Here is a 16,502-nt window from a genome sequence, read left to right as displayed (position 1 = left end):
TTTAAGGGCATAATTCCTTAAATAAGATTATGCCCTGAATCCTACAAATGCCAAACATAAATGTGTCAGAACTGAAATAAAATAAAATGTAGCTGTTACCACGGCAGACTAGAGAGTACTCTTCAACTGCTACTCTAAATATTGGCCTTTTTGAAAAGTTATTCAGGAAGAAAATGGAAATTGTCTTTCAAAAAATTTATACTCTTACTTTCACAATAAGATGCCCAGTGTGTTCTGCCAATTGCATTATTTAGCTATAACAAAATTTCTCCAAACAAGTTAAGGGGGAATTGAAAGAAGAGTGTTCTCCAAAATTTGCAAAGGAAAGCAAGTAATCATTTAAAAACTGATTTCTTTCATACATATCTTCTTCCATACAAAAGACAGAGCTAGTACAAATCCAAAGAAGGAACTATGCTGATGTATTAGATTTGCTGGAAAGCTGCTGTTCTGCATCAGCTGAAGCATCACACCTGTTAAACCTGAAAGTCAGTGCATCCTGGAGGTTGTGGATTTAATTCCCTCACCGTGCTGGATGCTGTGCTCGTTGTATTTCAGGTGCTGCACAGAGACTGGTAAGAAGCAGGTAGTCACCTTTATATACCAGTTTTAAGTTGGGGTGTCTTAAAAAACCATCACTGAACTGCCTAAAGTTAATATAAGAAATTCAGACACCTATAAAAACAATGCACCTGTTTCTGTTTCAAGTCCTTGTTTCTACCAGACACTGGCCAAAACCAAGAGCTAACCGAAACTGATGTTCTCATAAGACAGATCATCTCCACAGCCCCTTGTCTTCTCTTTGCTATTTCATGTTTTTGTTCTGGGCTCATCTGCACCCTCTATTTTCCAACTTTTCCTTCTCTTTTGGCAAGCACCAGTTAACCAGAGAATACACAAGCAGCTTTAAAGACTCTTAGCACCAGGCAAAATGACATAGCCTCCTACACCTCGTGGTGCAATTGTACAACTGTGAAATTTCTACCATCCATCTGACAAGGGATCCATTTTCCACACCCAGGATGCAGTTTTGGTTTAACCAAGAAGGACGGCTTCACAGTTTTCCTTGCCCTGGCCAAGAAAGGCCTGTAATACACAAACATTTAAACAGCAGCCAAGGAAAGTTATCCAAACTTTTTTCAGAAGCAGATAAAAATCATCCTTAAGGCTCTCGTTTGGACAGATGTAATGTGTGCAAATGTGGCCAAAACCCAAAAAACAAGGAAAGAGATCACTAACCATTCAGCACAGGAATCCAGAAAGAGATCAGCATCTGACTACGCATAAATGAGAATGATTTGAGAGAGGGAAAAATTACAATGTTGTATTTGCTGATGAAATCCTTAACATTATAATTAGCATGAATAGTATGCATATATTACAGGAATAATTTCTTTATATATTATTCTTTTCATAAAATAATTGATATCTTTTTTCATTTTTTACATTACTGAAGCCATTAGGCATCTTGGCACGGGGCTACCTCTGAAAGTAACTCTTGTAGATCTGTGTCAGGTACACTCCAGGGTCAGCCTCATTTTCTGCCAAGTATTCAGATTGATGGAACCGTATCTCATCGCTTAATTTTAAACGGATTCTGTTTTTCTTATTGCTATAGTAAAACCCCTAGAGTCTTATACACTGCAGGCTGCCTACACACTCCATCTGAAGCGTGCTGCACGTTGTGTCTCCTCTCTCTCCCTCTGCTGCTATTACTTGCTCTTTGGGTGCGCCCTTTGGAAAGAAAGCCCTACTAAAGAATTTGGTATCATGGTGATACTGAAAGGAAACCTCAAGAGACTGAAGTCCTAACCACGAAGGATTATTCCTATATAATACCCTGAGTATGCTTTTTCCCCCTCTTCAAATTTCCTCTGAAATTTGGGGATGAAACAGGAAATTCCATTAAACGCAATTAGCATGGTAACAAAATACACCTGCATTTTTCTAATGTGGGTTATTTTCAGCTTTTTTGTACGCATACTTTTCTGCTTATTTTCTTGTTCTATTTTGTATGCAACTATTGAACTTCTGCTTTTCCTTGCTAACGCAATCACAGTTAAAGTTACTTCCATATAAGCTAATAGAAGTGCATCTGCTTGGAAAATTTGTGAAAAAAAGGCTATAGATTGTATAAAACGTATCAGTTTGGTTTTAAATTGTCATGGCAACACTGACGTCTTCAACTTTAAATGACAGAGTTAATATTTGTGGATTGTTGTACTCATAATATATTTTGGGAAGCTGCAATAAAGAAGAATAAACTATTATTTTAGAATATAAACCTGAGCGACATATGAATACATCTCATCACATTTAAATTTATTCAGCATTTAGCACTTATTGTTTACAACAAAATCACCTCAGAAAACAGTCTTTCTGATCTCAAATAGCATTTGCTCAAGCCAAATCAAGGCAGAATTTTATCATGTTAATTTTATTACAACTCCAGTCTCCCTATGACCACAGACATCTGAATTTGTAGGTTTAATTCAACATATAATTCAGCATAGAGGCATTTCCCAAACCTATCATCCCAGTGAAATAAATAATATTTTAAACACATAGTACGAAAGGATTTTAACAGATCTATGCACAGACTGCTTTTAAGGCCTATGACAGTGACAGGAAAATATTATGAATCATGTTGATGAGCAAGGTAGTTCAGGATTGCCTTTGAGCAGCAGAAGTCAAGCAATAAACAAACAGCAGAGTACTGCTCAATGGTTAGGGACCCATGCTCCTTTTTGCCTCAGTTATTTGAAATGAAAACCGTAGATTTTGCTATAATTAGTTATTAGGACAGATAAAACTTCATATGCAAGTCAATGAAATGAAATGTAAGCCAAACAAAATACCTTTAGCCACAGAATTCTGCTATTGAAAGTGTGATTAGCATTCAACCTTACAGCTATCCCTGGCCATAACTTAAATGCCTAGAAAAGACTATCCTGCACAAGTCTTCATTTGCAACATATCTTGTAATTTTAAGATAATTCATGAATAAAGCAAAATGCTTACGCAGTCATTTAATATGAGCTGCTTCTACACAGTTCCTCCTGTTCCAAGGTTTTCTTTCCTAATCCAGCTGTCACTGCTGTTGATTTGTTTCCACAGGCAGGAACAGCTTTAACTCTGTGTCCACACAATATACACAGAGAGTTGTTTAGTGCATTGAACTGAAATGTAGCAGAACACAGAACAAGGTGCTTGAAATTATTTTCTCTTGGTTTTTCATATTAATTTTTTCACAGCAAACCATGCACAGCGTAGATCTTTAAGTAAAAAGCAACAGTGCACCAGAGCTTTGTTAGTTTTATCCTGTGTATTAAATACTGTGCTAGAATGGCTTCACCATGTGAAGAAAGAGAAGAAAAAGCTTTTAAAATGTTTATAGACTATTATTTTGCTTTATGGTGATGGAAATGCAAAGATGTGCAACAGGTAGGTTTGCACAGCAAGTAAAAATGATAAGGCTGAAAGCAATTTTCCATTTTACAGACTTCAGAACCAAGGAAAGGCAACATGCAAATTTCCTTTTTGCAAACCTGTAATACCAGCCTACCTCTTTACTAAACCCATAAATGAAGGTCAGCGTTACTAATATAGTTCTGTATTTTTCACTGCTTAAATTCATGTTATGGATTGCTGCAGAGATTTTTAAATAAAATGAGTTTATGGCAAAAATTTAAATGGTCTGATGAACAATACGAATTAATCTTTCTCACTTTCTTTTAGTAAAACATAATCAAAAAGAAAAAAAAATGCCCTAGTAGAATTTATGCATACAAACAGAAGGTAATTTCTATTGAGGTAATGTTCTAGATATTAGTCTCTAGACATCCACAAGCATCTATTGACATAAGTGAAAGGATTACGTAAGTCTTAACAACATGAATTTGGGAAAATTGAACTACTTGCAATAGTCAAGGGCAGAAGGAACTACAGACAGGGTACTTAAAGTAATCAGTAGTGAAAACCTAAGACTTCACACATATTTTGTACTCTAAAACCGGCAGGAAAAAAAATAATTTTTTAAATAATTTGTTGACATTTTTGTATCATGTAGTCATGCTTCTGTAGCAGGGAGACCCCAATCTGCTTTCCAAGCTGAAGAAAGAAAAAAGTAGAAATACAGTAACTTCAAACAGTTTTTTTTTTTCTTTAGGTGATTAGGAAAGAATCAGACTCCATGGCCTGTTTTTTTCCATGCATCAAAGATAAGTGTTGGGTTTTTAATTTTTGGTTTTTTTTTTAAAAAAAAAGCTTTTTCGCCACTGAAAATTAAAGATTTGAGGCTTTTTCCTTGTGTTCCTAAGTTTGACATAATAGCATGCATGGGACAGCTGTGGGAGAGGCTGTATTTCAAACTGTTTGAGATAACTGATGTCCACATCAACCTGCTGTGAACAGAAGCCAAAAAGTAACAGGAGATAAGAGTCTCAAGTACCACAGGGCTGTATTAGAACCACAGCTAGAAGAAAAAGAATGGGCAAGAGGGGAATGATAAATCTGAATTTGCTTTTCATCTAAATTTAAAACATAGGCTCAACAGTCAAACAAATAGCAAGGAGATGCTATATTCCCTCCATTTGATCTCATGGAGCTCTTGAGAAAAGGAAACTTTACAGGTGGGAAAAGACTTGTGAGGACGATTATGGCTTGACCACAACAGATGTTTAGTCTGTGAATCTGAGTGGGAGTCAGGCATGAGATAACGTCATATAGACCTTAATTGACCAAAGGGATTAGACAGAGGTGTCACGGATAGAGATTTTGGATCTACGTACTGACATTTCTTCCAAGCCCCATTTAAGAAAGTAAATCCTTTTATGAATTATTTCTTTCTATTTCAACATCCCCAGCTCCCTTACAAAACTGCAATTATGACATTATCTTCATATTCATAACAACTAGCCTGTATATCACTTGAAATACCATTAAAACACTAAATATCAGGAAAGGAACATTCATGTGGAGCAGAGCACTCAGCTGTGCAAAAGCCGTAAAATATGCTGGTCTGACTTTCTCATTCTGTTCCCATTCGTGAGAGCAGTGCCCATTTCCTCCGTCCTCAGCAGCCGTGCAGCTGGAGTTTTCTTTTTGGCATAGTCTGGGAAAGTGATAAAAGCCCTGGGAAAATCCATAAAGAAAATAATAGTGCTGTAGCCTATATGCTTAGCAGTAACCACGGCTGGCCACAGCCACAACTGCATGGGGAATTACACTGCTGGCTGGTCCAACACATCATGGGAGCAGGAGCAAACACGCTTCACAAGACGGAGGTGATGAAGACAAGGGAGGATTTAGGCTCCTCTGTTCACATTGGTAAATTCACACTGGATTAAAGGTGGCAATAAGGGTGATCACACTGCATAACCAAAGAGTTGTAAGGACTGGAGAGCCACCTTGCTGCCAGACACTGAACATTCACTGGACTGAACAAGATATAGACAATATGGAAAAAAATAATCTGACCATAAGATAGAAGCTCAAAACAAACAAACAAACAAAAAAAAACCACAGACATATTTGGCTATATTACGGCAGCAGAAGCTCCTCAAGTTTGTAGTCTAACTTTTCTTGTTACTTGCTGAGCAGCCAGTAATTTTAAAGACAACTAACAAATGCAACAGATTAAAAAAAAAATTATTTTTGGTAATTCAAACAAATTTTGGTTTCATTTTCATTCAGCTGAAAAGAGGCATCCACCTGAACCTAAGGATGAGCCACCCATCAAACATCCATTTTCCCGCAAATTATGTTGGCATCAGGGTTGACATTAGAACTTACGGAAGCAAAACCAACACTGTAATGAGAAGCAACTGTGCAACAGAGATCCTTAAAGGAAGGGTGTTGGTAAAAATATACCCTATATTTCATTCTCTAAAAGCACATGCGTTGTCTGCAGTGGATAACTTCTTCTGTCCCAGTAGCCACGCCTAAGAAATCACAACAATCACTCAACAAAAGCAGTTCAGACTGGTAAGATGAATGAAATTATTCAACAGAATTTAAAGGGTAGGATCTCCCTTCTCCCATCCTACGTAGGGTATCATTTATAGACTTTCAGCAGCTTCCTCCCACTGCTCTTCTGAAAGATGACAGATTCATTTTTGTAGATATGTATTTTTCCTTCTCAAATGAAGGTACAAAGAGAAAGTAATTCATACGTGTCAAATTTGCGTACTATGTTATCAAACTAAAACTGAAAAGGAGGTTTGGTTGCTAGACTTTCTGCTGGACGTAGAAACACCTTGATGAGTACTCTCAGGAGAGATGCAAGATTTTTGAAGATTGACTCACTGAGCTCCCAGATCATAATGCAGATAGATACTCTCTGTAGTGTAGGTTTATAAAGCACATGAAGAAACCATCTAGAATATCTGTGATCACACCTAAATTTTTCAGACTGCTTCCAACACTTCAGCGCTAACACCGATCTTGTAATGCTGTGAACAAGAATGCATTCTACAGACATGGAAAGACATGGAAAACTCAGGATGCCTAGGAACCAGTTTCTTAATTTAGGATCAAGAAACAACCAGCATCTGGAGAAGACCATCACATTTTGTGGTGACAAGAGCTGGGAATCACCTGTACAGAAACTATCAAAAGCATTTCAGATTTTAACAGAGAAGAAGAACTGGCATCTATGATTGCTTCTTTTTGTGAAAGCCAAACAAAAATACCTTCAAAACCTAAACGTGACATTGCATGGGACTGGAGAACTTCAGTAGCATGAATTAAAATTTGGACAACTAAAAATCCATTGCAACAGATTCCTTGTACAGCCAAAAGAGGACAACCTCTTGAACAGTAATTGACAAAAACATCTACCTTGAGCACATGCTCCAGCACACTTAGCTAGTAAATAAATAATATGGCTCAACCTTAAAAGATTAGTCGAGAGCTAGCTATTCATTCAAGAAGCTTGTTCTAATAAAATAACGTGATGTAGTGCATCTTTGCCTAGTAACAAAAAAGAAACAGCACGTATCACCTGACCTAAAGCTTATTGAACTCAACAGGAACTTCAGAGCCTTCCCAAACTAAAATAAAGCAGTTGCATAAGCCAGGAAACACAATACCTTCTTGTAACATTATTAAAAAATTTTATCATTAAACAAAACAAAATAAAAAACCCCAAAAGAAAGACACCTTTAGAATGAAACATACTAAACTCAGCTGCTTGCTCTAACCCAGTGTGGTCACTTTATATCGCAAAATCCACCTCCAGCAATGGCTAAAACGTGTGAGTAAAAGCATAAACAAGGCATGTAGAACTGATGCTTCTGCTACACTCTTGCAGCTTTCAGCATTTCACTGTGGAAATCATGAGCCAAAATTCTACCTAGATCACCCTATTTAATATCTACCAATGAAACTGTACTTCACAAAGGTGCTGTATCCTTTTTCCTCCCACTCACAATTAAGGTCTCCACAGCATCTCATGCTCTACAGCGTGAGTTCTGTAATTTCCTTCGCCACTGAAAAAACAAACAAAACCCTCCTTCATGTTAAACTTTGCTCTGTGACCACTTCACATATGAGAAACAAAACCAGTTGTTTTCTATTAAACTTTTATGTTAATTGTGTGTTCTAGTCTACCAGCTGCCTTTTTTCCCCGACCAAGCTGAAGAAATTTTGGCTTACTTAGGTTTCCTTCAAATGGCCACCATTCTGTACCTTTGACCACAGGGCATGCTTTATGAACTTGGGTAGCATTCAAGCTATGGGTGCACCGCGGGTGCAGTACAGTAGCCTTACATGTTTCAAACTGGTCCTCAATTCCCTTTTCTCACAATCCCACCAGCACTGAGACGATGTTTGCAGATTCACAATGACTCTCGAACGAAGCAGTAACAGCCTGTTATGGTATATGCCCAGTTCACTCAGCTTCACGATTACCATCATTTTGCATTCATCAACCCTGACTTTCATCTGAATTTACTGCCTCAATGCCTATGGTGGGATCCCTTTCTCCTTATTTGAGAGGTCTATAGCATCATCTCCTGTTTCTGAGCCAGACATCTTAATTCCTTTTATACCCATAATGTCTGTCAGACATCATTCAAAATAGGACAGATGACTCACACCACTAAAATACATACATCTCTCCAGCGACTCTCTAAAGTGAATCTTAAGAATTAGTTCAGATACAAGTTTCACAGTGTTAGAAAAATCCCAGCTTTGTATTTTGAAATTCTACAGTTTACAGTGACCTCTATTTTTGACAGTCCTGAATAATTACAAAAGAATAACAAATTGTCAGGTCATAAAGTATCCCTTCCTCCAGATGGTTTAGGTATGTGTTGAACAGAAGAGATTCCTCATGAATCCACTGGTAACCTCCTTTTGGAATAAAAAATAACCATTTACTCCTGCCCTATGTTTTCTTTTTAAAGATTGACATTACACTTGCCTTCTTCTGTTCCTCAGGATGAATAAAGATTACACTCAGCAGCTCATAGTTCAGCATGTCACACCTGACTTCTTTCAGACCACTTAAGTGAGGACCATTTGGTTTTAGTCATTTATTATTCATCTCAAATTTAACTTTCTTTTTAAAATAATGGATTTCTATAAATTTGAGCTAAAATTAATTGTACTGGCACTGTTAACTTGAGAGTTTTTCACTTATTCCCTGTAAATAATGGCTCATGCGAAAGAATCACTCTGACCTCATTTATAGAGGATATTAATGCAAACAGTTCATTAGTTCTTCTAGCATGCACTTATCTTTCCTAAATGCTCTAATTATACCTTGATCAGGTTTTTTCAACACCACATTCCTGCAGGATTCTTGCTTCCAATGAGTTTAACTCCTAGTTTTATATTTTAGCAAACTCAAAATAACTAGATATACTAGATATAACTCAGAATAACTAGATAACTCAATATAATTTTTCAATCTTTCTTATCAAAGCTTACGTCTAAGCCTGCTAGGCTCATGCTCTTTCCCATTCTCCTTACTTGGACATGACAAGTACTTTTTAAATAATGGTTGGGTTCTAGGTTTGATTTTTCTTTTAACCTCCGGAAGCTCTTTATTCTTCTGTTCACCCACCCTTGGATTTATTTTTAAATAAAAGCAATTAAATAAAGTTTTATCCCATTTTGGGAGGGTGTTCACTCCCTTAGAATGTTTTCACCAGTGGCAGATGTGTACAATTAGCACTGAGTACTAAAGAGCCCCTCATAACCTGCAAGCATTTTCTCTTTATGTACTGATTTTAAATTCCCACTAAATAAGACTCCACATTTCTTCATCATTGCCTCTTTATGGAAGTTAAACACTATATTGCATTTTCCTCTACTATATGGATGCAGAAGTTCATTTGCCAACATTCACCCTTATTTTTACAGAATCTTTATTTTTAAAAAAGCTACATACTGAGCCAGGCCATTTCTGTACCATTCCTAAATGGAACACATGTCACCATTGTCCCAGAAATCCTTACAGTGCAAGTAATTAAAATCTTTGAGGAACTGGCTGCAGGTACAAGAATGTAAACCAAAGATGTTATGCATACAGGATTTGGTTTTCTGTTTTCTTCAAATTTAATAATTATTGCTCATGCCTTTTAGCAATAGGTACAGATGATAGAATGGGAGATGAGGAGCCACAGAAAGGAAGTAAGAGGGGGTATTCAGTCTAATCCCCAATTAACATAACTATCCATAAACCAAAAGCAGAGAGAAATACCAGGTAAGGAGGTACCATAAAAACTCCCAAATTGCCAAAGGCCAGGAAAGTACATAAGGGCTGCATCGTTGGAAATGTGACCTGCTCTTACACTCTTTCTCCTAAGCAGTCACTGTTGGACACAGAATACTGGGCTGAGTGAAGCTCTCATATATGCTGCTCTTGCATTAAGTGTCTTAGGCCTCAAGAACTGGGAAAATTCACAGCATTTCAAAATTGAATAGAAAAAAGAACAGAACAAAAAAAATTACAAAGAAAAATTATCAGAATTTTCCCTTTGAAGACTTACAAAACTAAATAATATAGAAATCTTTGATCTCCCTTCAAGTTTTCTAGTTTTCATTGCATTAATAATTACTTAATATAATGTCAAAAATACAAAAACTAAACCAAGAATAACTGAACATGCTCTAAGAGTCAAATGTTATTTCCAGTTTGAAGTGAAGAAACTTGGAATCAATAAATACATGAATACACAAGCAGCCAACAAGACATGTTTATTTACCTGGACCCCAAGGGCATCATTTTTTTGAGTATGCCAGTGGGAGAGAATGAGAACTTCTACCAGAAGCAGCTGAATGAGAAGATGCATAAACCACACTACTTTCTAAAGTTCTGATAATCTCTCCAGAAGAACTTCCTGCCAGATGGTTTATAGCATCAGGTTAAATATTTTCTACTGGGCATTATTATGGCTTTTCCAATTCTTTCAAGTATCACCTGAAGAAAGAGAATTTTAAAAAGAAAACAAAAAAAACCTCAACCAAAACCTACTTTCCAGGATCTTGTCTGCCTTCTAGATAAATGGAAAAACGAATTTTGTCTGTGGTGATACTAATTCCATGCTAACAATCTTTTCTAAAATCTGCACAGTGGTGCACAAAATACTGGAGCAGTAACCTAGTAAAACTTGAAGCATGCTGGAGAAACTGTATGTTGTAGCTATTGGAAGTCATCTCTGTCAAATACTTCCATATCCAGCACAGAAAGTATCCTTTATTATTCAGTTTGGATGACAGAAATTAATCATTCCATTTGCACTGCAGTATCTGTCTGCGAGCTGGCCGCTCTTTTAAGTGGAATCAGTCATGAAACCATAATGTATAAATCTGTGTGGACCGCAAGCATAAATTATCTCATTATCCAGGACATCCTGGTGGAATTTCAGGTAGTTTGCTTCAAATCTCATTGATTCTTGTAACTTGTAGATGGAAGAGATATTCTAAACACTAAGAAAATGCTGCTTTTATTCGTCACTAATTTGGAGAAAACCTGCTTTGTTGGGCATAAGTAACCTATTAACGTACAACAGACTCTAAAAGTGTTCACCTCAAAAGCATCAAATTCTACAGGCAGAGGAACAGCACAATCACCTCTATGAAGAAACTGAAGGCACCACATTTTCTGCATGCATGCGGGTTTCCATCACTTCGATAATATCGACCAGGACCATCTTACAACAGACTTCGTTATTCAAGACAATCAGAATTCTCAACCAAAAGCAACATACCTAGAGCGCTGAGGCCTCATGTCCTCCCTGGTATTTGTAATAATAAAATGCTTAATTAAGAAGCCATACACATGACACCTTACCTTTGATGCCATACGCATGAACAGTGAGTTTTGATCCTCTGCTGTTCTCATCTTCTCATTTTTGACCAAATCCTGCAGGTTCATAGTATCATCATCCTGAAAATACCTTACTCTTTCTTTATCTACATGAGTAGGAACCTGGAAACAAACATATTGAAAATAAATATTAACCTAGTGAGAAAGATCAACTATAAAATTCAGATCCTAATAATTTCAACAAGTTTAAAGAATCATGAATCAAGCTAAGCACATCTGAAACAACTGGGCTTGCTGCTTCATTTGAAAAGAACATCTTCCCCTTTCTTTAACTGCATCAGTAGGTCTAAATAAAAATATAGCCTCTTCCCACAATTGGTATATCCTTTGTATCCTTAAGCTATCAGAGCTACAACATTACCGCTCAGGAAAGATGCACAGTAATTCACTGAAACAGTTAATCAGTTCACAAAAATGGAATATTCCAAAAAGTAATCTTCATTATTTACAGAAGCTTTTGAATTGTCAAGTCACAGACGCTACTGAAACACAGCAATCACAGACACTACTGAAAACTTGTATAAATGTGGTACCTCTGCCGGGAAATGTTGCCATCTTAGACAGAGCGCACAAGAGAACAGAGTTTGTCCTTTAGGGCAAGACTAAACTAAATCCTGAAGGAGCATAGGGAATGGTCATTAACATAAAGCAGAGATGGCATTTTCCAAAATGGAAACAACAGGAAGATGACAACTAATTCCTCACCCTCTTGTGCCTTTCACTGCTCCATAGCAGTGTTACAAACTGAGCTGTCTTACTAATCAAGAACATACTTGCTAGAAATATGAGGCATTGTCATCTCCTCTTATCCCAAGAGGATCAAAATATTAGTTGATTGACTGTTGCAAGAAAATATCCTAATAAAACACTGCTCCAGCCTCCAAGCTTCTCACTGTTCCCCAAAGCACTTTGTTACAAAGATTAGGTCATAATTTTTATTATCAGCAGTAGCAGTATTTTTGATCAGGAGAAAAGAAAAGGAAAATTAGCCCCTGAGGCCTGAGTATCTCAGTAAAGTCTTTCTTATTTTGGAAATATTCACCTCTGCTAATCTTCATTATTTACATAACTTTATGCAATATAAACTACTTGGCTGAGAGACTGTGATGATTTGAAAAACTTACTTTTCCTTGAATGTGCATTTAAATAAACCCTGAAGTGATCACTAGGGAAACGTAGTCTGAAAATAAACTCAATATATGCTTAATAAATATGTACTCTAACACTTAATTACAATCATCTTCTGAAAGGAACTTTTTAACTACCTATCGACATTCTGATCAGACACATATTAATTATGGCATCATGAAAGTAAAATTGCAAAATCATTTCAGAATTACACTTTAATACTCACATTTGTAAAACTTACCATCTGTCGCTTTCTCCGTCCTCCTTTTGGCTCCCGTGGTTCACTTGGTGCAGTCACAGGCCATGCCCTTCCACTTTGATCTGTTCTGACAAGGACCACTTGTTCATCTTCTTGATGGCTTGAAGTCTGTGACAGGTTTTAAGATATATTTTAAAACAGGTGATACAGACAAAACCAAAAGAAACACCTACTTCACACGAAATAAATCTTTAAAATCCTAAAGATTAAATAACAGATTTTTTGTTTTGCGTGTTCATTATTATTCAAAGCAGACGGTATTACCTTACAAAAGGCATTCTTTTCCACATTGAAAAAGAAGAGAATATTAAAAATATAATCAGCTGGTTAAGTGCAGAGTTAACAAATCCTTTCCAAAAAGAACCAAGTTTGTATTCATGGTTCTTTCTCATAAAGCATCATCCCCAGAAGAAATACAATGCTTCTAAAGACTTAAATAGATAATATTGAATTAATATACACCACCACCATTATAACAGTGTATTCCTGAAAACCATCTGAAAAGCTGCAGCACATTACCAGTTCTGGGCTTTTTGTGAATTGGGGGTTTGGGGTTTTTTTTCATGTTTGTTTGGTGTATTTTTTTCCTTTCAAAACTTGGCTAACAAACTAGCCAAAACATTAGCTATTGCTTTTCAACACATTCCATTAGATCAGACTTTTCTGTCCTACACTGCACCTACCACCAGTACAGATCACTTTTATCACAATGTAATACTGAAAATTTTTTAATCTTGATTCTAGGATATGCAGAATAGGAGATACAAACAGCTCAAGTATCTCTCTCTCTGTGGTGAAGAAGAAACAGATGAGTAGATTGTACATTATTTAGGTCAAATTAAATTATACTGAGGTAGAAATGACAACATTTAAATCAGCTGTTTGTGTGCTGAAATATATGGAAACAAAGACAAGCATTTACCTTATATATGCCAAATAAGTCATTTGCCTTTGGATGGCAAACACATTCAGTCTCACATAAACTACACTTGTAATTAATTACTGCTTCTGCATACCAAAAGAAATTTGGGAATCATGAGGAGGATATATTCCAAACCTGACTAAACCAAGTTCTTGAGGTGCTGAAGATGTGAGATAAGAGGCAGACACAGGAGTGGGCAACAAGGGAAGCTTTCACACACCTACCCTTGGTCCTCATGGTGGAACAGAACCACCAGTTCATCTGCTGGAAGAGGAACACAGTAGGGCACGTGCAATCCAGAGTTCGAATGCATTGAGGACAAGTACTGACACAAATGCTAAACAAACTGACTAGGAGTGTTCCTCTACTGAATTTTCTACTCATAAATTTAAAAAAAAAAAAGTCTAATCAGGAACATGGAAGTCAGAAGCTGCCTTGGCTGCAGCAATCATGAGATACTGGAGCTTAAGATTTTAAGGGAAGTGAGGAAAGCAAGTAACAGAACAAAGAAAAACCCTGGACTGTAGGAAAATAAGACTTCAGTTTATTCAGGGATCTGCTTGGCTCATGGATCTCATGGGAGATGGTCATGAACAACAAAGGTGCCCACGAGAGCTGGCTGATCTTCAAGGACAACCTCCACAGAGGATGAGAAGGATCCATTTGATCGGCTACTTGGCTAAATGGGGAACTTCTAACAAAAATAAAAGGAAGCTTACAGAAGGCGGAACCTGATACAAATTACTCAGGAGAAACACAGAAGCGCTTGCCAGGCATGCAGGGATAGAATTGGGAAAACCACAGCTGAAGCTGAAACTAGCAAGAGATGCAAAGGACAAAAAGAAGGGATTCTATAAGCATACTGGATGTCCTCATGGAAGCCCCTTCCAAGCACAGCAGCAGCAAGGTGACTGGGAACAGCCAACATGGATTTGCAAATGGAAAATCATGTCTGATAAATCTGCCCTCTGCGGTGAGATGACTGGTTCAGTGCACAAGGAAAGTACCGGCGACTTGTTTATCTTGATGTTTGCAAGGTTTTCAATGCAGTCTCATAGTATTTTTGTTGACAAACTGGAGGGATGTGCAGACTGCAAAACGGGTGGGAAATTGTCTGGATTACCAGGCTCAAAGAGTAGTTGTCAATACTTCAAAGTCTAACTGGCACTCCTCATAGTTTAACCAGGACATTGTTACAGATGCCATTCCTCGGGGGTTGATAGAGGGATGAACACAATTTAACTTCAACACCCTGGACAATGGAACAAAATGCGCTCTCGGCAAGTTTGCCGAGACACCAAATAGGTGGGATGGGGACATGGCTGATAGACTTGAGGGTCGGGTTGTCATTGAGAGGGAGCTCAACGAACTGAGATAACAGGCTGCAGAAACCTTAAACAAATGCTAAGTCTTGCACTTGGGGACAAATTCATGCATTCACAAAGGGTGAAGACAGACTAGGGGGCCCCTTTGTAGAAAAAAGACTTGCAATCCTTGGTTGACAGCAAGTCAGAAAACGAGTTTGTGAGCCAGTTGATCACATCCTGAGTTGCGTTTTCCATCTTGTAGATTATACAAGGTGATGAGAATTCTAGAGGCCAAAATGCTACACCCTTAATCATGCACATGCAATTTATTACACCAACTTACTACCCACAGAATTGCAAAAAAGTCATTTTCAAAAGATCCCACAAACTAGTAAGGTTACAGAGGGAAATGAGCAACTGAAACAAGCTTAAAGCATTCATTCTCTCAAAACTGCTCTAGCACTGGACAAAATACAGTAGAAAAACATTCTGAAATAACTCTTATTTTTTTAATGATATAAGTATGTAGCCTTGAAACATGGTTGAGTGAAATAATCAGTTTTGTCAAATACTAAAAAAAAAAAATAGAGAGTTACCATTTCCCCCCTCCATAAAACTAACCAGAAATTAATGTCTTGTAAATGTATTTTCAGATTAACATCTTTTGTATTATCAGCCATAAGTTTTTCAGTGATTTTCTACTCTATATTTTAATATTTAACATTGTTACAGAAACAAAACAGTCTTCAAGCAGACTTGCTGTGTTCTTTATCTAGAACATAATACAATTGCTTATTTACAATGGATGTAGGGCTTTGCAAGTCTCCACATTGCCTTTGCTTTGCTTGTAATCAACAGATATCAGCAAGAATTCTTTTCTTCTTAGCAAAAACCAGTTTGCTGACTGTTATTATTGCAGTCAACAAGTTCTAACCTGTTCTCTTTAATGAGACAGAGCTAAGTGCACATCTTAACAGCTATTTCACAATTACTATTCCTTGACAAAGCATGGAGACCTTTTTATGACCTATGATCCAAAAAAAAAAAAAAATACTATGTATTTTCTTTTTTCTTTAATATGCTTATTACAATTGGTGTAAGAGTTCAAAACTTCTAAACAGGAGCTACTTGATGTAGAAAAAGTGCAACCAGTCAACTGAATCCTTTGTCTGACACACATACATCTTTTATTTAAACTGAATAAAGACCAATAGGAAACTAAAAGATAAACAGTGTAATTTTCCTTTCATTATTTTTATCAGCATTCTGAACACAATTTTTTTTTTGCAGTACTGGAGTTCACAAAGCACTATGTCCCAGGACCCAAACTAATACAAGACAGGACCCAGAACTAGTCCTCTGGTTGGAGTTTTTTACTTTCATTTCAAACTTGAAAGGCAGATCACTACTGAAGAGGTATCAGAAGATCCATGTCACAACTTACATAGGGATGCTCTCAAAAAAAAGTGCATGTCCACTCTGCATTATGCTCCTAATCTCTACTTCAGTTGAAGGGGGAAAAAGAAAAAAAACATCAACAAAAAAACC

At 37.0% G+C, this 16,502-nt stretch overlaps 1 protein-coding gene across 6 annotated transcripts in view; it reads right to left on the bottom strand.

Annotated features, from left to right (window-relative positions):
- The window catches only part of CWF19L2 (CWF19 like cell cycle control factor 2), an 85,452-nt gene that overhangs the window by 16,893 nt on the left and 52,057 nt on the right, over nt 1-16,502 (bottom strand). For all 6 annotated transcript variants that reach the window (XM_087757241.1, XM_087757239.1, XM_087757240.1 and 3 more), the window contains 2 exons: nt 12,708-12,833; nt 11,303-11,440 (listed from right to left, as the gene is read on the bottom strand). In XM_087757241.1, the coding sequence (XP_087613367.1) occupies nt 11,303-11,440; nt 12,708-12,833 (264 nt within the window). The remainder of the gene's footprint in view (nt 1-11,302; nt 11,441-12,707; nt 12,834-16,502) is intronic.

Source organism: Nipponia nippon, unplaced genomic scaffold (genome assembly GCF_047370975.1).
Source record: "Nipponia nippon isolate SJK-2023a ecotype South Korea unplaced genomic scaffold, ASM4737097v1 scaffold_2, whole genome shotgun sequence".
Classification (NCBI taxonomy): Eukaryota; Metazoa; Chordata; class Aves; order Pelecaniformes; family Threskiornithidae; genus Nipponia; species Nipponia nippon.
The sequence above is the reverse complement of the archived record's forward strand: the minus strand, read 5'-3'. Positions and strand labels throughout refer to the sequence as shown.